General features: G+C 43.1%; 1 protein-coding gene across 1 annotated transcript in view; it reads left to right on the top strand.

Annotated features, from left to right (window-relative positions):
• Positions 1-22290, top strand: part of LOC134342194 (zinc finger protein 850-like) — a 60451-nt gene extending 38161 nt beyond the window's left edge. The window contains exons 5-9 of the mRNA XM_063040165.1: positions 5597-5666; positions 6527-6668; positions 7647-7710; positions 10325-10415; positions 15987-22290. Coding sequence (XP_062896235.1) covers positions 5597-5666; positions 6527-6668; positions 7647-7710; positions 10325-10415; positions 15987-17444 — 1825 coding nt within the window. The 3' untranslated portion in view covers positions 17445-22290. The remainder of the gene's footprint in view (positions 1-5596; positions 5667-6526; positions 6669-7646; positions 7711-10324; positions 10416-15986) is intronic.
• Positions 22291-22529: the final 239 nt, after the last annotated feature.

Raw genomic sequence — 22529 nt, 5'->3', positions numbered from 1 at the left:
CAGCCTGTGCATTCGATCGATGTTTCAGCGACAGTGAACATTGTTGCGCAGAGCCTTCTGGGTAATCATGCAGCCATTGAAAGTTTCTGCAAGCACCGGTTCCATGTCCATACTTCAGGTTTTTTTTGTGTGTCGAAAACTCGGCAGCTCTTTTAATGCAGAAAGCAGCTCCGATAAGCAATGCACTTAATATCAGCATGTCTAATGCCAAAGTAGAACCTTGTTACAAATGCAGATATAAAACTCAAGAGATTCTACTGTTGCTGGAAATGTAAACAAATACACACAAAATGCTGGAAGAACTCTGCAGTTCAGACAGCAACTAAGCAGAGGAGTACTCATGCTGAAGGGGCTCGGCCTAAACGTTGTCTATTTACTCCTCTCCACATTTGCGGCCTCATCTGTTGATTTCCCCCAGTATTTTGCTGAAATTAACCACCTTTTTTTTCAATCAAACAGTTTAAAAATGTTTCTGATCTTTCATTTGTAGCCATATTCTGCTGGTTGGATTCCTCTTCCTCCTCGTCCTTGTAAACTCTTAATTCCCATCTCTTTCAGGAGCCCCAAAGCCCTGATTCAAGCTGGTAACTCTTTGGTTTCTGAGTCTACACCATCAAAGATTCACTCGCTAGTCTACTGTCAGACTTTAGAGGCGCATTTGAGCAACCCAGCTGTCTGAGGCACAATCCTTTGAAATGAGTGAAAACGACGCAAAACTTTGAAAAGATCAGGAAAGAAGGAGCTGAACCGCCTTAGACCAGAGCCCCGAAGAACGTTGAAACCACAGTGAGCTCATCATGTTATTCAGCCTGGAGAGAAGCATGCAGGAAGTTCATGCAGGTGTATAGGATGATGAGAGGCATTGGTCGTGTGGACAGCCAGAGGCTTTTCCCAGGGCTGAAATGGCTAAAACGAGGGGGCATAGGCTTAAGCTGCTTGGAAGTAGGTATAGAGGAGATGTCAGAGGTACGTTTTTTAAACAAAGTGTGGTGTGTGTGTGTGGGATGCACTGCCAGCGACGGTGGTAGAGACGGATACAATGGGGTCTTTTAAGAGACTCTTAGATAGGTACATGGAGATTAGGAAAATAGAGGGCTATGTGGTAGGGTAATTCTAGGCAGTTTCTAGAGTAAGTTACATGGTCGTCACATCATTTTGAGCCAAAAGGTCTGTAATGTGCTGTAGATTTTTATGATTCTCTGAAATTCAAGGGAAATTTCCTATCCTACTGAGTGGTGACTGGTTGCAACCTGTCATCACAGGGAGAGTGAGAGTCGAACAGCAGGGATAGATTTTGATATACTGATATGGAACAGAAACATGGGCAGGGACCAGATGGGCCGACTGGCCTCTCTAGTGTATATTGTGAGTGTGGTAGAGACAGTAAGTACCTGAGACACGTGATTTGATACAGAACTGATTGATCTTTCACAGATCCACAATATTAAACACCAGTCCAGTTTAAGGCTAACATCAGCAGAACAGACTCCTCCAATGCTCAGTGACCAGGGTTCAGTCCTGGGTGCGATGAGCAGCTGCAAGAACTGCAGAATCTGACAGTAACAGTCTCTCATGAACCTGCAGCTGCCTTCAGTCACCATGTTGGTCAAACATTTAACACAGAGCCATTCATTTGAGAATTTAGCCTTTTCTATTTTTCTGAGCTTCTCATGAATGTGTACAGTTTAGTTAAGAATTGCTCCAGAATTTCCACACAATTAAAAGAGTTTACTACATTTTTTTTATTTTTAGTTTTGCACCACTTACGTAATTTACCTATTTAATACATACATTATTGTAATTCATAGTTGTTAAAATCTATTTTTAAGAACTAGGTCCTACTGCTGCCACAGAGACAACAGATTTCATGAGATATGCCGGTGCTATTAAACCTGATTCTGATATTGATATGGGAGAACCACCACCGGTCAACTGATCCCAGTTACCGCAGATCGTAAAGCGAGATTGAAGCCTTTTCTACTTACCTGCATTCCTCAGAAATGACAATACTTCAGTTAAGTTTCCTACTGAGGTTCCAAAACAGAAGCTTAGTCTGTCTAATATTTCCACACAATTAAAATGGGGAATTTGTTTATTATCATCACGTACCGAGCTACAGTGAAAATCTTGCCTGACGTACCATCCACACAGATCAATACATTACGACAGTACATTGAGCTGATATTCGACAAAACAATAACTGTAACAAAGCATTATGGTTGCAGAGAAAGTGCAGTGCAGATAGACATATGGTGCAGGGTCACGTCAGGTTACATTGTGAGGTCGAGTCCATTTTATCATTTATTTGGCTTATAACCGCAGACAGGAAGCCGTCCTTAAGCCCGGTGTTACGCGCTTTAAGCCTTTTGTATCTCTTCCCCGATGGGGGAGCAGATTTGCAGCAAGAATGTGCCGGTTGTGAGGATCTTTGAGTACACGGCCTGCTTTTCCGATGCAGGGGAAGTGTAGGAAGAGTCCATGGAGGGGAGGCTTGTTTCTCTGATGTTCTCTGCTCTCCAAAGTTCTCTGCAGTTCCTTGCAGTCATGGGCAGAGCAGTAGCCATACGAAGGCATGAAGTATCGACAAGAAGCACAGAGACCTCGGCCTTCACCCTGCCTTGTGTAGCTGGATCCTGGACATCCTGTCAGATCACCGGCAGGTGGTAAGAGTGGGCTCCCTCATCTCTGTCTCTCTGACCCTCAGCACACATACCCCACAGGGTTGTCTCCTTGGCCCCTCCTTTACTCCCTGTATTCCCATGACTTGTGTCCCCACTGTTACGTACCCCGTAACTGGGTTGCCAAACCAGCAGAAATGGATCACTCAGTTGGATTTGTGAAAGGAAAATCATGTCTGACGAATCTCATAGAATTTTTTGAGGATGTAACTAGTAGAGTGGATAGGGGAGAACCAGTGGATGTGGTATATTTGGATTTTCAAAAGGCTTTTGACAAGGTCCCACATAGGAGATTAGTGTGCAAACTTAAAGCACACGGTATTGGGGGTAAGGTATTGGTGTGGGTGGAGAATTGGTTAGCAGACAGGAAGCAAAGAGTGGGAATAAACGGGACCTTTTCAGAATGGCAGGCGGTGACTAGTGGGGTACCGCAAGGCTCAGTGCTGGGACCCCAGTTGTTTACAATATATATTAATGACTTGGATGAGGGAATTAAATGCAGCATCTCCAAGTTTGCGGATGACACGAAGCTGGGTGGCAGTGTTAGCAGTGAGGAGGATTGGCAAAAATAAGACATCTTAAGAAAGACTGGATGAACTGGGCTTGTACTCGTTGGAATTTAGAAGATTGAGGGGGGATCTGATTGAAACGTATAAGATCCTAAAGGGATTGGACAGGCTAGATGCAGGAAGATTGTTCCCGATGTTGGGGAGGTCTAGAACGAGGGGTCACAGTTTGAGGATAGAGGGGAAGCCTTTTAGGACCGAGGTTAGGAAAAACTTCTTCACACAGAGAGTGGTGAATCTGTGGAATTCTCTGCCACAGCAAACTGTTGAGGCCAGTTCATTAGCTATGTTTAAAAGGAAGTTAGATATGGCCCTTGTGGCTACAGGGGTCAGGGGGTATGGAGGGAAGGCTGGGTTCTGAGTTGGATGATCAGCCATGATCATAATAAATGGCGGTGCAGGCTCGAAGGGCCGAATGGCCTACTCCTGCACCTATTTTCTATGTTTCTATGTTTCTATGTTGGAGTCTGGAGTACAAGAACTAAGAAAGTTTTATTAAAGAAACAAGCAACACAGTAATCGAAAGGATAATAAATGCAACAGTTTAGCGATGATAAACACACATGTGCACAGAATTAAGATAACAGCATCAATCAAGCTCTATCGTTGTCTAGGGGTAAATGACCAAATTTAAAAGTGACTCAAAGTTCAGTCCAGTTAGTAGTTCAGTTCGCAGTAATCGCTGCCATGGCGATGGACAACGTGGGGGGGGTGGGGGAAGAGAGAGATAGAACAGGAACATCTGATCATTCAGCACGGCTTCACTCACAGACCGGCGATTTTGGGCGGGTCCTTGGTGATGTCACCTGAGGTCACCGACTGTGACCCCTCCTCCAGATGCGGTCGATCCTCTGCTGTGAACCCGGCACCCAGGCAAGGGCGGACACACACCGGGTTCCCGCTGATCGTATCTTTCCACCCTGGTCGTTGGCTGGTATTTCTCACCCACCCGTGAGAGGCGCACCGCTTCCAGGGTCTCGTTACCTCGGGTGGCGTGTGTGTTTGTCTTAGCGAACCTGTCCCCTTTTATCCCCCTGCTGGGGTATCGCCTGTCCATCACTTCAAACAGTTCAGGGTTCAAAGGGGGAGCCGCTCCAGACAGCTCTCTCTCTCCCACGTCCCTTCATTACACATCTCCAGACGCTGCTCCATTGTTCCTTATCTCTCCTTCCCCTGAGAGCAGGTGGCAGACCAACTGCTGATGCCACTGATGCTAACCCAGGCCAGCAAACATCTTAATTTTATGTGTATTCTCGTAACACCACCCACAGCTCCAATCTGATGATTAAATTTGTTGATGACACTACACTGACTGGCCTAATCTCAAATAATAACGAGGCAGCCTACAGAGAAGAAGTCATCACCCCGACACAGTGGCGTTAAGAAAACAACCTCTCCCTCAATGTGACAAAAACAAAGGAGCTGGTTGTGGATTACAGGAGGAATGGAGACAGGGAACAAATTCAACATTTCCAAGTCTGTTATTGACACAAAATGCACATTTTAATATTGATCAGGACACAATGTATTTTATATATTGTTAATGAAATAAAACGTATTTATAGATTGTTCCTGGCAGACAACCGTACAATTTGTGTTCCGTGTGTTATCTGAATGTACTTGCCTGTGATGCTGCCACAAGTCAGTGTTTCTCTGTACCTGTACTTTCCCGTACTTGTGCACTTGGCAATAAATTCAACAGGACCTGAGAAATCTCAGTAAGATTTGATTAGTGATGATCATCTTGGCAGCTCGGTAGGTCGAATGTATGAGAGAGTACACTGTTAAATGCAAAACCCTGAACAGTGTTGATGATCAGAGGGATCTTAGACTCCAAGTTCATCGCTCCCTGAAAGAGACTGCACAGATTGATCGGGTGGTTAAGAAGGCAAATGGCGTGGTTGTCTTTATTAGTTGAAGCACTGAGTTGAAAAGTCGGGAAGTTGTGTTGCGGCTGTTGCGAGCCTGCGGTCGGACTGTGACTGTGTCTTTAAGAGCGCCGGAGTGAGGAGGCGGGACTATGACGTCAGTCACAGGCTGACGGTGGTGACTGTGGATTTAACCATAAGAGAGAGAGAGAGCGATCTGCAGACAGGCAGTCGGCCAGTCTAGAGAGAGAGAGAGAGACTGGAAAAGCTGATAGCTTCAGTTTGTCGCAGCTGAGGCTTGGAAATCTCCTATGCCCACAAGAGTGAGTTGATCATGGGTACACGGAACCACAACGAATGTGTGTGGCTGTCACTTCATAATATCCATTGGAGTGGATTTTGGAATATCTTGGGGTCCGCTTGTGTTAACACTTGCGTGGGTATGTTGTGTGGTAACACCTGTAAAACGGTATTCCTGTGACAGGTCACTTTCGCTGATAACTCGTATGTGGACGGATTCAACGGATAAGAACTTCGACGACGGTTATTTTGATGTAACGGCCTTTTCTCTACGTTTCACCCTGGATTACAAATATCTCTCCCCCATCATTTATTCCGTGGATTACTGAACTTTCCTACTTTACCTTCTCAAGAGTCTAAGCTTTGGTCTCTCAGGCTCGATAGTTTGGGAGTTATATTTACACATATATACACATAACACTGTTAACTTTCATTTATACCGTTAAGTTACTATATAATAAGTAGGTATTAATAAAGATGACGGTTTTAACATCAAAACTAGACTCCAGTGTGAACTGTGTTGCTGCTGGTTCGTTTCTAAAACGTTACAGTTTGTTACACAGCTTTATAAAACTAGTTAGACCACATCTGGAGTGTTTCACACAGTTCTGGTCATCCCTACTCTCGGAAGGATGTCGGGGCTTTGGAGAGGGCGCAGAAGAGGTTTACCAGGATATTGTCTAGATTACAGGGCATGAGGTATAACAAGAGGTTGGACAAACTTGTGTTGTTTTTTTCCAGAGCGCCGCAGGCTGGTGTGAGACTGGATGAACGTTTATAAGATTACGAGAGGAATAGAATGGACAGATGATATAATATTTCAGGGGGTTGAAATGTCTAGTACATTCAAGGTGACAGGAGATCGGAGCGGCAAGTTTGTTTATTTCCACAGAGTGGTGAGTACTGGAATGGTCTGGCTGGGTTGGGGGATGGGGAAGAGAGAGAGAGAGAGAGAGATAGAGAGAGACACACACACACACACACACACACACACACACACACACACACACAAGTTCGCCCCTCCCATTTAACCGCAGATGGGCAGCATCTGCGCGTCTGTTTCCGAGGCTCCGCCCTCCGGATGATGTAATAATCACTTCGCGCATGCTCACAGTCTCCGGATGGGAGGTGTTTTCCTTTCCGTTCAGTGCTGAAGCGGATCGTCTGTAAATTCGGGAAAGTGTCCTCGCTTCCTCGGTTGGGGACCCGAGGGTCGGGATCGCTGTCTGCGGGCCGAAGACATCACTTTCCTACCGGTGAGTATTGAGACCGATCCCGAGCGGGGAGATCCGATGTTGGCCGCGAGTCCGGAACTGAGGGCCAATTACTCATTTAGTACCCAGTTGTCTGGGCTCGTCAAAAATGTGTAGACTTCACTTAAGCTGCATTGAACGATTCATACCAGGAGCCCAGGCTGTCTATTTCCGCAGAATTGAAATGGGAGTCCCATCAGCAGGTCACGTGAGGCTGCTTCCCGCAGTTTTGCATGGCCCTCCGCTTTGCGACACACGGTCACGTGGTGTGAGGCCGAAATCCCCGATTGGGTGGTGATGCTTCCTCCATGTTGTGTTGGGAAATCAGACGTTGGCCACTGAGTCCCGTTAACTTCCCCCAACTCGCCTCGCTTCTTGAGGCTCCTCGCGATTGTCCTTGAGCGTTATGGCTGTTGTGTCTTCTCCCCGATTGGGCTGGCTGAGAAAGGAGAACGTCCCAGGTTGTGGGGATGTTTGATTTCACTGCCTGCTTGCCGAGGGACTGGGAAGTCTAGGGGGGAGAATGGTTTCTGTGATGTGCTGATCTGTATCCAAAGGTCTCTGCAGTTCCACACAGTCATGGGCAGAGTCGTTACCATGAAGTGTTCAGATGGGAAACTTTCTATGGTGTGTTGATAAAAATTTGGTGAGGGTCAAGGTGTAAATGCCGAAGTTCTTATTGTTTGTTCTAACTTTGTCATTTTAAGGTCTTTTATACGGTAGTGTACTATTATTTCAGTATCTGTGTATTGCTGGAGAGCCATCAGTGTTCATCCTTGATCTCTCTCCACCTGGTTCCATCTGCTCATTACCTGCCCTTCTTGTTCAACCTCTGTCCACTCTCTCCTTCCTGCCCCCCCCCCCCCACCCCAGCTTCAATGATGTATATCAACCATCTGGGTCAACCTTGGTCCACCCTGCATCACACCTCTTCAATCTTTCTTCTAACGCTTGTCTTCATTATGAAGTGTTCTTTTACAGCTTTGGCCTCGCTGAGTTATTTCTGGAATCAGTTTTCATTATTGGAGTGCTACAGGATCATCAGGTACCAGTTCTGTTGTGCATTGGTGTGGGAGTTCTAGTCTTTGAACTATGACTGGTTGACACACTGCAGCATTTTCCTGACAGCAAAGAGTACTGGGAGAGTTGGTGCTTGGGCTACAATCCTGTGATTGGCATTCCGGGGATATGGAACTGTTAGTGTTTTGGCTTTGACTTTGGTTAGTGCTTCTATAGGTGGTGCTGGATGTTCCTCCTCCTGCACGAAGCAGAAATTTCGAGCAGCTGGACATTGGTTGTGGAGGAATCCATGACTGCACTATCCAGCCTGATGTGTGGGGACGATGTGTGAGGGTGGGTAAGTGGCAGGTTCAGCTGTGTGACACTGTGAGGTTGGGTCCTGGTATATCACAGTTTTAGATCCAAGTAAAAAGGACCCGGGGATCAAGCTGCCCGGGTTTATGAGGTGTTGAGGGAGTATTTCTGGTATGGAATCAAATGTTTGTTTCTGGAGTTCCTTTGGAAGCAATGGCAGTTAATCTGAGGAGAGAATGAGTTTGTATTCCATCCCTCAGAAGGAGAGCCTGTGATTAAATGGGCGGTCTGTGTTTGCACCAGTAGAAATAGACCTGGGGGTTCAGTGTTCGAACTGTGTTTGTAAATTCCTCCTCACTGTCACCTGTCTGTCAGGCAGTGGAATTCAAACAGAAACTCAAGTTGCTGGAGATCTGCACTAAAAATGGAAAATTCTGAATCCATTCTGACAAAAGATTGTGAACCTGAATCATTATTCTTTTTTTTGTTTTGCTCTCCCCACAGCAGTTCCTTACCTGTTGAGCGATTCTGGTGATTCCAGTTTCTTTTTTATTACATTCACCCTGGAATGGTTTACATTTCCTGATTGCCTGTTATACTTGGGAATGTGTTCAGTGTATTTGTTGCTAACAAGGTTCACATGAATAATCTCAGGAATGATTGGCTTTATGTATGATAAGCATTTGATGGTTCTGGACCTGTGCTCAATGGTGTTCAGAGGGATGGTGGGGGTGGTGGAGGGATGTATGTTTAAGTAAACCTACTGAATGCTGAAAAGCCTGGATACAGTGGACACGGAGAGGATGCTTCCATTAGACAGAGAGTCTGTTATCTGACAGCACAGTCTCAGAATAATGATGCTTCCCTTTAAAACTGAGATAAGAAAAAATTCTTCAGCCAAAATGTGGCTGATCTGTGGAAGCTGTTGCCATAGAGTGTGGTTGTGGCTGTCATCTGCGTATATTTATGGCAGAGATTAATATATTCATGATGGCTAAGTAGCTTCAGGGTTACAGGAGGAAGGCGAGAATATGGTGTTGGAATAAATCTCAGCCATGGTTGAGTGGTGGGGCAGACTCGATGGATGGAATCACCTAATTCTGTTCCTGTGTCTTATGTCTTACCATGACTGAACGATGACTCCTTCCTATCCCATATCAGGTTTTGTGACGTGTCAGGGGCAATTACAGATTTGTTCACTGAGATCATTATATTTGTCTTCAATGTTTAGATTTCAGTGAGCAGAAATATTTTGTTCTCCTTTTTATTGTTAATGTGCTTCATTATCTTTCATGTTAAAGTTAGACCTGTAGTGAGAGATTCATTGGAAGAAAAGCCCACAACTGGAACAGAACCATGACTGAAGATGAGGGAACAGCAGCAAGTGAACCAGCCCGAGGATTGAGAGCACCAACTGGAGAGAACCCTTCTGACTCAGGGTTTCCATTGATTCAGTCCGGAGAAAGTTTGGTCAGTCTCATCTACTCAAACACTGGTCCTTTAATCATTACATATCTGCACAAATTAAGGTAGGGAATAGTTGTGGTGAGAACGAACGTGCCCAGAAATACCAGTTATGCACTGTCAGACCCAGTTGCAATCACTCCAGGTCTGGTAATGTACTGTCAGTATCCCAGCTCTTTAAACTCATACACATTCCCTCAGTGTCTCCTCATTTGAAGAACTTGCATCTTCTGAAGTAGCTTTTGGTCAGTTCTGAGTGTGGAGAGGGAAAGGGGGGTGTTTATATTTACTATCTTGCAAAAAGAAATAATTGTTTGAAATTACTTGCTGCAAACTCACTACCCATACCCTGTACATTCTTAACCAGATTATTAACATAGATGACAAGTAGCAATGGGTGTAACCCTGGGGAACTCCACGAGGCACGGGCCTTCACTCCAATAAACAGCCTCCCATCATCACGAGCTGCTTCCTACCATCTAGCTGTTCCCAGACTCTGGGCTCTGTGACAAACACAATGTTAGCAGCAAGATTAGACAGAAATTAATATAAAGAGAGATTTGTTGCTTTCTGAAAGCTGTCTGATGCAATGGACCAGATCCCCCCCTTGTTTGCAATTTAATCTGCCCTAGGACCCATCCTCCTGGGTCACACTGTGTCCTATAACCCACATCCCCAACCTCCCTCCACCCCGCCAGTAGCCCCACAACTTTCCCACCATTTACCCCACACCCGTACACGTAAACAGATCCACGTCACCGACATCAACTCTCACAGCTTGGGGAACCACAACAAACTGATCATACATTCCCGGCCCAGACTGTCCAGCCGTCTGGCTCAGTCCCGGTCATTTCCCACTGCAACCGACCTTTGATTTACAGAAACCCGAGAGCAGCCCATTCCTCATCGCTGCCCAACCAGGAGGTCCGCCGGCAACAGCTGGGGTCTGCAGTGTGCTGTGGTTTGCAGGAGGTCAGAGTGGCCAGAGGTCAAAGGGACAACGTAGAGGATCTGGCTGTTCGGTTCTTGCACTGTGACACCCCCGAACTCTGCATTAAATCCATCCAACCAAATCTGGACCAACTTTAATGACCAACAAATATAATTCCTCTCAGCAATCAGCTAACTGAATGATTCACTCACTTTCAGATGAAGGGGTACCTACACTGTCGGGGTGTTTAGATTGCCAGGAGATAAGGTCCGCAGGGACGAGATGTCTTCTGTTAACTGATATGAGCCTGTCTTTACCCTGCTGGCAATTCCGGTTTATATTAGTAAAACTGTTGTTTCTGAAAATACTAAACAACGAGACACTTCACTGACTGAACCACCCAGACCAGATCACCCTGGAAAGTCCTCCTCAGAAACATTGGGGTCTTGTGATCCAACTAGAGAGAAGCACCACACCTCCCACTCTACGGACAACATGGCAGAGCAGGGTATCTTGTAAGGGACTTTAAATCACACAACATTGGATTCATTGATGAAACCAATTAAGTTTCTTTCGTTCACCCCCCGAAATCATTAAAAACCTCCATTAAACAGCTTTTCAAACCAAACTCTCACCCACATGTGACATCATTCTGGTGCCCCCACATAAAACCATGAAACATAGGAGCAAAATTAGGCCATTTGGCCCATTGCTCCTGCTCTGCCATTTAATCATACCTGTTCCAATTTTCTTCATTCCCAGTCTCCTTCCTTCTCCCCATAAACCATCATCAATTAAGAACCTAGGAACCTCTGCCTTTGATATCCGTAAATACCTGGCCTTCACAGCTGCCCATGGCAAAGGATTCCACAGATTCCGCACTCTCTGGCTAAAAAAATTTCCCCTCATCTCCTTTCTAAAAGAATGCCCGTCTATCCCCGTTAATCTGAGACTGCATCCTCTCATCCTAGACTCTCCCAATACAGGAAACATCCTCTCCACATTCACTCGATCAAGACCATTCACCATTTGATAGAATTCAATGAAATCATCCTTCATTCCTCTGAATACAGATCCAGAGCCATCAAATGCTCTTCATATGACAGGCCATTCAATTCTGCACTCATTTTCATAAACCTCCTTTGAAATCTCTCCAGTGTCAGCACATCCTTTCTGAGATAAGGGGCCCAAAACTGCTGAGAATAATCCAAGAGCTTTATAAAGTTTCAACATTACATCCTCACTTTCATATTTTAGTCTTCTTGAACTGAATGCGAATATTATATTTGCCTTCCTCACCACAGACTCAACCCACAAATTAACCTTTAGGGAATCCTGCACAAGGACTCCCAAGTCCATTTGCACCTCAGATATTTTTTTGTACCTTCTCTCCATTTAGAGAATAGTCAACCTTTTCATTTCTTCTCGCAAAGTGTATAATCATGCACCTCCCAACACAATATTCTATCTGCCATTTTGTTGCCCATTTTCCTGATCCTTCTGTAGCCTCCCTACTTCTCCAAAACGACCTGCCCTTCCACCTATCTTTAAATCCCCTGCAAACTTTGCAACAAAGCAATAAATTCCATCATCCAAATCATTGGCATATAACATGAAAAGAATCATTCCCAACATAGATCCTTGTGGAACTCCACTAGAAACCGGTAGCCAGCCAGAAAAAGGCTGTCTATATGTCCACTCATTTCCTCCTGCCGATCAGCCACTACATTTTCCCTGTAATAACATAGGCTCAGAGCTCGTTAAGGAGCCTCATGTGTGGCACCTTGTCGAAGGCCTGAAAATCCAAGTACACAACATCAGCCAATTCTCCCTTCTCTACCCTGCTTATTATTTCTTCAAAGCTTTCCAACAAATTTATCAGGAAACAATGCTGACTCCAGCCTATTTTACCTTGTGCCTTCAAGTACCCCGAACTCACATCCTTAACAATCGACTCCAACATCTTCCCAACCACTGTCAGACTGAGTGGCCTATAGTTTCCTTTCTTCTGCCTCTCTCCCTTCTTGAAGAGTGGAGTGACATTTGCAACTTTCCAGCATTCCAGCACCATTCCTGAATTTAGTGATTCTTGAAGGATTATTACTAATGTCTCCACAATCTTTCCGGCCACCTCTTTCAGAACAGTTGGTGCAAACCATCTGCTCCAAGTTACTTATCTGCCATCAGATCTTCAGTTTCCAAAGAACCTTCTCTCTTGTTGTGGTCCTTTCTGTACAGGTCTCACCTTCCCTGGAAGAGAGCCACGGAACCAAAAATCTTATCCCCTCCCCTTCCCTCCCCCCACCACAAGCCTGATGTCATGCATGTGTTTGCTATACCGGGATCTGACGTCATCAGTGCGGTTACTTAAGTCTGCCGGTTTGTTTCTCGTGGTTGTGCTGTTTAATCTTTTTTCCATTCAGACAAGGGAGTTAGATCCAGATCTGTCACGTCCTCTCATTGTGGGTGGGGATTTTTCTCATTGACTCCATTCCACTGTTACAACTTGCCGAAGTGCAGCCAATGTTTTGAGGTATATAACCCTATTAATGCAAGAAGGAAGCCTTTTCTGTTTCTTTGGGCTACTCAAACATTTGTACACTTCAGTGAAATCTCCCTCTGGAAGTTCCGGAGGAGAAGCTCAGTCTATCTAATATTTCCACACAATTAAAGTGGGGTGTCGTTTATTATTGTCATGTACCGAGGTTCAATGAAAATCTTGTCTTGCATACCATCCTCTCAGATCAACACATTACAGCAGTAGAGTATGGTAAAACATTAACAGAGTCAGGAGTCCATCTTATAATGCTGAGGAATATTCAGTTTGCTTATATCAGCAGAATGGGAAATGCCCCTAGGTCTGGTGGTGCATTTTCTGTTTTTTTGTTTTCATTTATCTTTGACCTGGTGGGTGGTTGAGAATTGAGAATGTCTGGTCTGGAGTTCTGGGAATCTTTAATTATGTTGCCTGAATTACTGAGGCAGCAGGAAATACAGAGTGATTCCATGGAGGGGAGGCTTGTTTCCATGATGTGTCCACAGTTCTCTGCTACTTCTTGAAGTCAAAAGAAGAGAGTAGCCATACAAAGGTGTGAAGTATCTGGATGGGATACTTTTCATGGTGTAAACCTAAATTCGCCGGGCCAATAACACATCACAAACAGTTCTTTACTTTATCCTTTTCCCCAGTTCATCTGTTTGAACTCAGCCGGCACGAAGCTCGGAGCCAAGCATCAGAGAGACTGAACTCCACTCCCTTTGGCGGCTCATGACGAACCTCTGTCTAACATGCAGAAATGTTACAATTTATAGAACTAGCAAAACAGAGCAATTTAGTTCAACTGGTATTCCCACCGAGTCTGTTAGAGCAAAACTTAATTTCTTAGATAAGAGGGTTTTAATTACAAATGAATGCTCTGTCCAATCCTTATCAGTTATTCTCTTTTGTTAGACAAAGAAGGGAGCTTAGTTCAAACTGTGTCTCATGAGAACTCAACTCTACATAACGTTCCCAAGAGATATCTGTGAGTCGTTAATCTAAACAAGCTGCAAGCAGATTCCTCAGTGAAGGACAAAACAGAAATTTGCACACTCTCCAGAACAGAGTACATATAACTTTGCATTTAATTTTAACCTGTTATTTACAAGCGTCCAAGAATCATTTCTTACATCCCCCAATACCCTTAAAACTTCATCACCAGAGTATGGTAGCAGATGGTTGCCTCTCTGACTGGAAGCCTATGACTAGTGGTGTGCCACACGGATCAGAGCTGGATCTGTTGTTGTTTGTCATCTCTATCAGTAATTTGGATGATAGGCTGGTTAATAGGATGAGCAAATTTGTGGATGACACCAAGACTGGTGGTGTGTGGACAACGAGGAAGACTAGCTTGCAGTGAGACTGGCTTACAGTGAGATCTGGACCTGTGGAAAAATGGGTTGAGAAATGGAAAATGGAATTTAATGCAGACAAGTGCGAGGTGTTGTGCTTTGGTAGGGCATTCCAGGGTAGGTCTGACACAGTGACTGCTAGGGCACTGAGAAGTGTTGTAGAAGAAAGGGATCTGGGAATACAGGTCTATGTTTCACTGAAAGTGGTGTCACAGTTCGATAGGGATGAAAAGAAAGATTTTGGGACATTGGCCTTCATAAACCAAAGTACTGAGTACAGGAGATGGATGTTATGCTGACTTTGTACAAGACATTGGTGAGGTCTAATTTGTAGTATTGTGTGATGTTTTGGTCACCAATCTAGAAGACGATGTAAAAGAGGTTGAAAGAGTTCAGAAAAAATTCACAAGGATGTTGCCAAGTCTGGAGGACTTGGGTTATAAGGGGAGGTTGAACGGGTCAGGACTTTATTCCTTGTGATGCAGAAGATTGAGGAGAGGTTTGATGGAGGTGTATCAAAATTATGAGGGTTTTAGATGGGTAAATGCAAACTGGCTTTTTCCACTGAGATGGTGTGGGACTACAAACAGAGGCCATGAGTTAAGGGTGAAAGGTGAAATATTAAGGGGAACATGCAGAGAAACGTCTTCACACAGACGGTCATCCAGGTGTGGAATGAGCAGACAGCCCAACTGGTGCATGTGAGCTCAATTTCAACATTTAAGAGGTTTGTACAAGTATCTGGATGGTAGGGGTATGGATGTAGATAGTTTAAATAGTTCAACACAAACTAGATGGGCCAAAGTGCCTGTCTCTGTGTTGTACTTTTCTATGACTCTATGACAAGAACATGAAATAATACTAATGTTCATTTAATTCCTTTCAACAGCTGTGAAGACCAACCATTCACCTGGGCAGGAAATGTTTACATGGCCTTAAAACTGTGGCACTTTACATTGACAGTAGATAAAAGAAAATCCCAGCTGCACATCCACATAGGCTATTTACGTGAGAGTCCTTCAGTTACAGTGGGGCCAAGATCTCATGCAGCTCAGTGGGAAGAGGGAATAATACCAGTGGAGAGAGTCAGACTGAGCCAGGTCACAGGTTGGAGATGGCAGAAATGTCCCATTCTTAAAGAGACAGGAAGAGCATCAGAGAGTTTGATGGTCATTCCAGATACTAGCACTGTGCCCAGTTAGAAGATGATTTCTCTCTCCAACTTGGGTTGAACCTCAGAGTAAAAATGTGATGTCAGATCACACCTTGGCAACTAAAGTTATCTCATCTGAAATGTTGTCCTTCACCCATTGATGGATTTTATATTTTTTTTTCAGGTTAAAAACGACAAGGAATTTATCTATGTAATCTCGAACACAACACACCAGTTTTGCTGTCTCTGTCCACATATATAAGAGGTGGAGCAAGGGATTCATTCAACCATCCTTCCTGCTCAGACTGTGCGGAGAGATTCACTCGATCATCTGACCGACTGTGATGTCCGTCAGTTTACACAGGGGAGCAGCCGTTCACCTTTTCAGACTGTGGGGATTGAAGGTCATCTCATGAAGGTACATCAGCAAGTTCACACTGGGACAAGGCCATTCACCTGTTCTGTGTGTGAGAAGGGATTCAGTCAGTCATCCCACCTGTGGACACACCGGTCAGTTCTCACTGGGCAGAGGCTGGTCATCTGCTGAATTTGTGGGGAAGGATTCACTCGGTCATCTGACCTAATGGCTCACCAGCGAGTTCACACCAGGGAGCGGCCATTCACCTGCTTGGACTGTGGGAAGGGATACACTTGCTCTTCTAAACTGAAGTTACATCAGCGAGTTCACACTGGAGAGAGGCCATTTACCTGCTCAGACTGTGGGAAGGGATTCACTTGCTCATCTAATCTGAAGTTACATCAGAGAGTTCACACTGGAGAGAGGCCGTTCACCTGCTCAGAATGTGGGAAGGGATTCACTCAGACATCCCAACTGAAGGAACATCAGCGAGTTCACACTGGAGAGAGGCCGTTCATCTGCTCAGACTGTGGGAAGGGATTCACTTGCTCATCTCATCTGAAGGTACATCAGCGAGTTCACACTGGGGAGAGGCCGTACACCTGCTCAGACTGTGGGAAGGGATTCACTCAGTCATCCCAACTGAAGGAACATCAGCGAGTTCACACTGGAGAGAAGCCATTCATCTGCTCGGACTGTGGGAAGGGATTCAATTGCTCATCTAATCTACAGAGACACCAGCAAGTTCACACTGGAGAGAGGCCGTTCACCTGCTTAGACTGTGGGAAGGGATTCACTGAGTTAACTAGCCTACAAGCACACCAGTCAGTTCACACTGGAGAGAGGCCGTTCACCTGCTCAGTGTGTGGGAAGGGATTCACTCGGTTAACTCAGCTGAAAGAACATCAGAGCGCTCACACTGGAGAGAGACCATTCTCCTGCTCATTCTGTGGGAAGGGCTTCACTCGGTCATCTGACATAATGGCACACCAGCGAGTTCACACCGGGGAGCGACCGTTCATCTGCTCGGACTGTGGGAAGGGATTCACTTGCTTATCTAATCTGAAAGTACATCAGAGAGTTCACACTGGGGAGAGGCCGTTCACCTGCTCAGTCTGTGGGAAAGGATTCACTCAGGCATCAAACCTGCAAGAACACCAGCGAATTCACACTGGGGAGCAGCCGTTCATCTGCTCGGACTGTGGGAAGGGATTCACTTGCTCATCCCAACTGAAGGTACATCAGAGAGTTCACACTGGGGAGAGGCCATTCACCTGCTCAGACTGTGGGAAGAGATTCACTTGCTCATCCCAACTGAAGGTACATCAGAGAATTCACACTGGGGAGAGGCCGTTCACCTGCTCAGACTGTGGGAAGGGATTCACTCAGTCATCCGAACTGAAGGTACATCAGCGAGTTCACACCGGACAGAGGCCGTTCACCTGCTCAGTCTGTGGGAAGGGATTCACTTTGTCATCGTACCTACTGAGACACCAGTCAGTTCACACCAGGGAGTGGCCATTCATCTGTTCAGTCTGCGGGAAAGGATTCACTGAATCATCCTCCCTACAGAGACACCAGTCAGTTCACACTGGGGAGACGCTGTTCACCTGCTCAGACTTTGGGAAGAGATTCTCTCAGCCATATCAACCAAATATGCATCATTGAGTTCATCGAGCTGGGATGAGGCTGTTCACCTGCTCTGAATGTGGGAAGCAATTCACTCAGCCATCTAAACTTATGTAACTCTCGCTGAGGCCAGCAGCTTAATAGAGGGGGTGATAGCAACCCCCCACCCCCCAGCCCAATCTTATCTAATTCTACTTTAGTCTGTTTTTTAAGCTTGGCTGAATAAGAAATCATCTGACCACGTAAAAATGCTTTAAATGTATCCCATATAATTAATTTGGACATACCCCCTATATCATTAAAATGAAAGAATTATTTTATCTGGGTTTCAATAAAACCGACAAAGTCAGAGTTTTGCAAAAATGTCTGAGACATGTACCATGTTGGGTGGGCAAGAATGACATAATGAAATTCAAAACACAAACTCAAATGTGCATGATCAGATATAGCAATGGCGTCATATTCACAATTTTTATCACTAGGTAAGAAGCAGGGACCGATTATAATATAATCAACCCCCAAATATTTTTTTATAAACATGTGAAAAGAAAGAATATTCTCTGTTATCAGGGTGCAGATATCTCCATAATTCAATCAATCCAAGATCGATCAAAAAGGAGTTAATAAGTGATGCAGAGTGATTTGGAAGTCGCTGATTGGTTGAGCTCTTTTCAATCATAGGATTTAAACAACAGTTAAAATCCCCACCCATTATCACATATATTCATTTGAATCAGGCAGTAAAGCAAATACCTTTTTTTAAAAGAAGAAGGATCATCTAAGTCAGGACCATACAGATTGACAAAAACAACTTTTCTGTTACAGATCACTCCTTTAACAATTAAAAATCTACCCTTCGAATCTGACTCAGTATCCTCGTGAATAAATATATTAGATTTAATAAAGATGGACAGGCCTTTAGTTTTACTCTGCGAAGTAGAGTGGAACTGCAAACCTCTCCACCATCCAAAAAAATATATTTTGATCTCCCACCCTGATATGTGTCTCTTGAGCAAAAATTATATCAGTTTGGAATCGGTTAATAGTTTTGTCTTTTTCTCGTTTAATAGGATGATTCCAAGCACATACATTCCAACTTATTACATTAATCCATTTAAATACCATATTATAATTTTATTCTACTTTATACCTGCACAGAGCACATACCAATATGGGATGATCAAAAATGGTGGTGATGAAGAATACAACCACATAGAAAACACCCATGATCCAGAACCACCCAAGAGGAAAAAACTCCTAATTCTAACCCCACCCACCTCCCTGAAAGCCCAAAAAAAAAAGGCAAGCAACCTAGGATAGCATACGAAGCCAGGGACCGCTCTGTCTGTACAGACTCTTGATGCCCAAATTACTGAAGACGAAATTCATAAAGCTACTTTTCCAATGCAATCTGGTAAGGCCCATGGACTTGATGGCTGTCCTGTAGAATGTTATAAAAAAAATTGGAAAATTGCTTTTTCTGGATATATGTTAGAAATGTTTAAGGATTCTTTTGTGAAAGGTGATTTACCCTCTACTTTCTGTGAGGCTTCTATTTCTTTAATTCTTAAAAAGGATAAAGATCCTACTAACTGTGCCTCATATAGACCTATTTCATTATTGAATGTAAATGCTAAGATTCTGTCAAAGATACTGGCCAATCGGTTAGATAATATTTTAAGTAAAATTACTTTAAAGATCAAACAGGCTTTATAAAGGGTCGTTATTCCTTTTCAAATGTTCGGAGACTACTTAACATTATATATTTGTCCTCTTTTAAAACTCCACAATGTGTCGTTTCTTTGGAAGCTGAAAAAGCATTCGATTGAGTCAAAATATTTATTTAATGTTTCAGAGAAATTTGGCTTCGGTGTTAATTTTAATAATTGGTTTGGAATGATATATAAAGCTCCTATTGCTACTGTGGTCAATAACAACTGTAGGTTTCCTTTTTTTCAGATTTCATGGGCGACAAGACAAGGTTGTCCATCAAGTCCTTTGTTATTTAATTTAGTGTTAGAACCCCTTGGTATTGCTCTTCGTGAAGCTAAAAATATTCATAGGATTTTTGTGAATGGACCATTCATAATTTTTCTCTTTACGCTGACTAGTTATTGGTTTATATATCTAATCCCAAAGAATCTATTCCTGCTTTGCTAAAATTATTCAATGAATTTGGAGATTTTTCAGGATATAAAATAAATTTGAGTAAAAGTGAATTGTTTCCTTCAAATGAACCTGCCTCTATATATGATAATACTCCTTTCAAAGTCACAGATTCTTTTAGATATTTAGGTGTTATAATCACTAAAAAATATAAGGATCTTTATAAAGCCAATTTCGTTCCTTTGGTAGACTCTATGAAGTATTTATTTAGTAGATGGAGTCCACTTACATTTTCACTTGTCGGTCATATTCCTATAGTTAAAATGATGATTTTACCAATTCTTTAATATTTATTTCAGAATATCCCTGCTTTTTACTAAGACATTTTTTGATCAGATTGATTCTATTATTTTATCTTTTATTTGGAATAATAAAAGACCAAGAATTAGTAAATGTCACTTACAAAAGTTGAAAAGGGATGGAAGTCTCGCTTTGCTGAATTTAAGAATGTATTACTGGGCTGTTAATGTGCGATATATGTCCTTTTGGTTATATTGGGTTGATAAGAACGATCGGCCAATTTGGGTAGACCTGGAATTGAAAGCTGTGAAACAGTTTTACTTAACCTCGTTATTGGGAGTTGCTTTACCTATACAATTAGCTAAAGTTGCTAATTTAAACCTATACTCTGTGATTAAGCATTCTTTACAAATTTGGCTCCGGTTCCACAATTTTTTTTTAATTTTAATCTTAAAAAAATTAAACTTTGTGGTTTAATTTATCAAAATTACCTTTTTGAGCCTTCTTTGAGTAATCCATTTTTTTTTACTTTTTGATGCATAAAGGTATTAATTCTTTTTTGGATTTATTTAAAGAAGATAGATTGATGTCTTTTGAACAATTAGTTGATAAATATTATCTTTCATACTCACACTTTTTACAATACCTTCAAGTTAGACATTTCTTACAAAAATATTTAAGTAATTTTCCTTGTGTATTGGAGGTTGACATGTTAGATACTATTATGAGTATGAACCCTTCGATGAAGGGTTCTATTGGAAGAATTTATATTTTTTTTATTACAATGGGATAGGTGTTCTTTATTTAAGATTGAACAAGATTGGGAGAAGGAACTCAATTTATCTTTTATGACGGAGGATTGGACACGGATTCTGAAGCTGAACTCTTCTTCGATATGTGCTAGTCATTTAAAATTGTATATCGTTACCATCTGATGAAGGAGAGACTGTCTAAAATATTTCCTAATGTTGATAGTTATTGTGATGGATGTAAAACTGAGACAGCTATGCTGACACACGTGTTTTGCTCTTGTTCTATCCAGGAACAGTTCTGGAAGTCAGTTTTTTTTGACAATTTCTAAAGCACTTAAAATTAATTTACAACTTAACAAATTAACTGTGCTTTTTGGAATAATTCCTCAAAATATCTGGTATCTCTATATCTGACGAACATGTTATTGCATTTGTTACATTGATAGCTCGGAGGGCCATTTTGTTGAAGTGGAAGGATACATCAGCTCCCACTTTGTCACAATGGTTCTCTCAAGTGATGCTATGTCTTAGTTTGGAGAAAATTAGAAGTTGAACCTTTGAACCTTTATTTGATTTTGAGAAAAGATGGGATTCATTTGCTTGTTAATATCATTTGAGTTAATTGGTAGATTTCCTCCACGATCTAATTGTAAATTTTGGTATGTATTTTTTTTTTCTTGCTGGCAGATTGCTGTTTATTTTTTAGAAGCTTTTTGTATGACGCATGGCTCCGGGTTGTACACCTAATGGGGTTTCCCCCCACTTTTTCCTGCTGAGTAGGGTTTCTATTTATTATCAACAAAATTTTTCAATCTAGAAAATAATGTTTTTTTTTCCTTGAGACATTGTAAGTGTTGCTTACTTTGATGTACTCGTGTTATTTTTGAATAATATAATAATAATATAAAGATTTGAAAAGAAAGAAAGAAACTGCCAAGATACAGTCGGCTATGAACCAAGTGCTGATAAATGGGACCAGTGTAGAATTGATGAAGTTCCTGTCTCTTCTTCCATTAATGTTGCCTCCTTATGGCAAAACTAACCCTCTCACTGTGTCAGAATCAGTGATTAAATCCGGCCCCAAACACTGTGCTTTTATCGCTGCACATTGTAACTTGAACCATCTCACTGAGGGTCTGATGGAGACACAACCTCTGCCCTCTGCACATGTGGTCACATCTCCCCTGCTTCTGACATTTCAAATACACTCAGAATGGTTTTCTGATTCAGTCTGAAGGTTATGGTACATTCAGCTCATTGTCAGACCTGACAAACCATGTCTTCGCACAGCTGGTTCCACCTGTTGGTGTGTCCTCTTTCCTCCACCTCCAGGGAAGCTGCATCTCCACACAAACTCCTCACTTGAGATGATTGTCTGTACCCGTGACACAGGAAATCACATCACTGTCACTCTCCTGATACCATCCGGGAAGCGGTACCGCAACATTAAAGCCAGAACCAACAGGCTCCGGGACAGCTTCTTCCACCAGGCCGTCAGACTGATGAACTCACGCTGATCTGAGTGTACTCTATATTACATTGTCTGTTTTATTGATTATAAACTGTTATAAATTACTATGATTGCACGTTGCACATTTAGATGGAGACGTAAAGATTTTTACTCCTGATGGATGTAAGAAATAAAGTCAATTCAATTCAGTTCCTGATTCCGTGTCTGAGCTGCTCGCCTCCGGGTGTCCTCCGTCAACAAGCTTCTTCCTCAGTCACCATCTGTCAGATTATAAAAAACAATTAAAACGATCTATCAGACAGCTCCTGTACCCCTCCACCCCTGAACAGGTTCCCCTGTTACAACTCTCTGCTCAGCCCCTTCCCTATTCCCTTTCCCTTTCAGACTCCCGATGTGCCAGCAGATCCGAATTCACCGTGTGGACATTTCTACCCCACAGGAGGCTGTACAAACCCGTGTCCTTCTCTGATGCACAGCTCAGTGACCCCAATCCCT

This window comes from Mobula hypostoma, unplaced genomic scaffold (genome assembly GCF_963921235.1).
Source record: "Mobula hypostoma unplaced genomic scaffold, sMobHyp1.1 scaffold_125, whole genome shotgun sequence".
Lineage (NCBI taxonomy): Eukaryota > Metazoa > Chordata > Chondrichthyes > Myliobatiformes > Myliobatidae > Mobula > Mobula hypostoma.
This window is presented reverse-complemented; position numbering and strand designations above follow the sequence as displayed.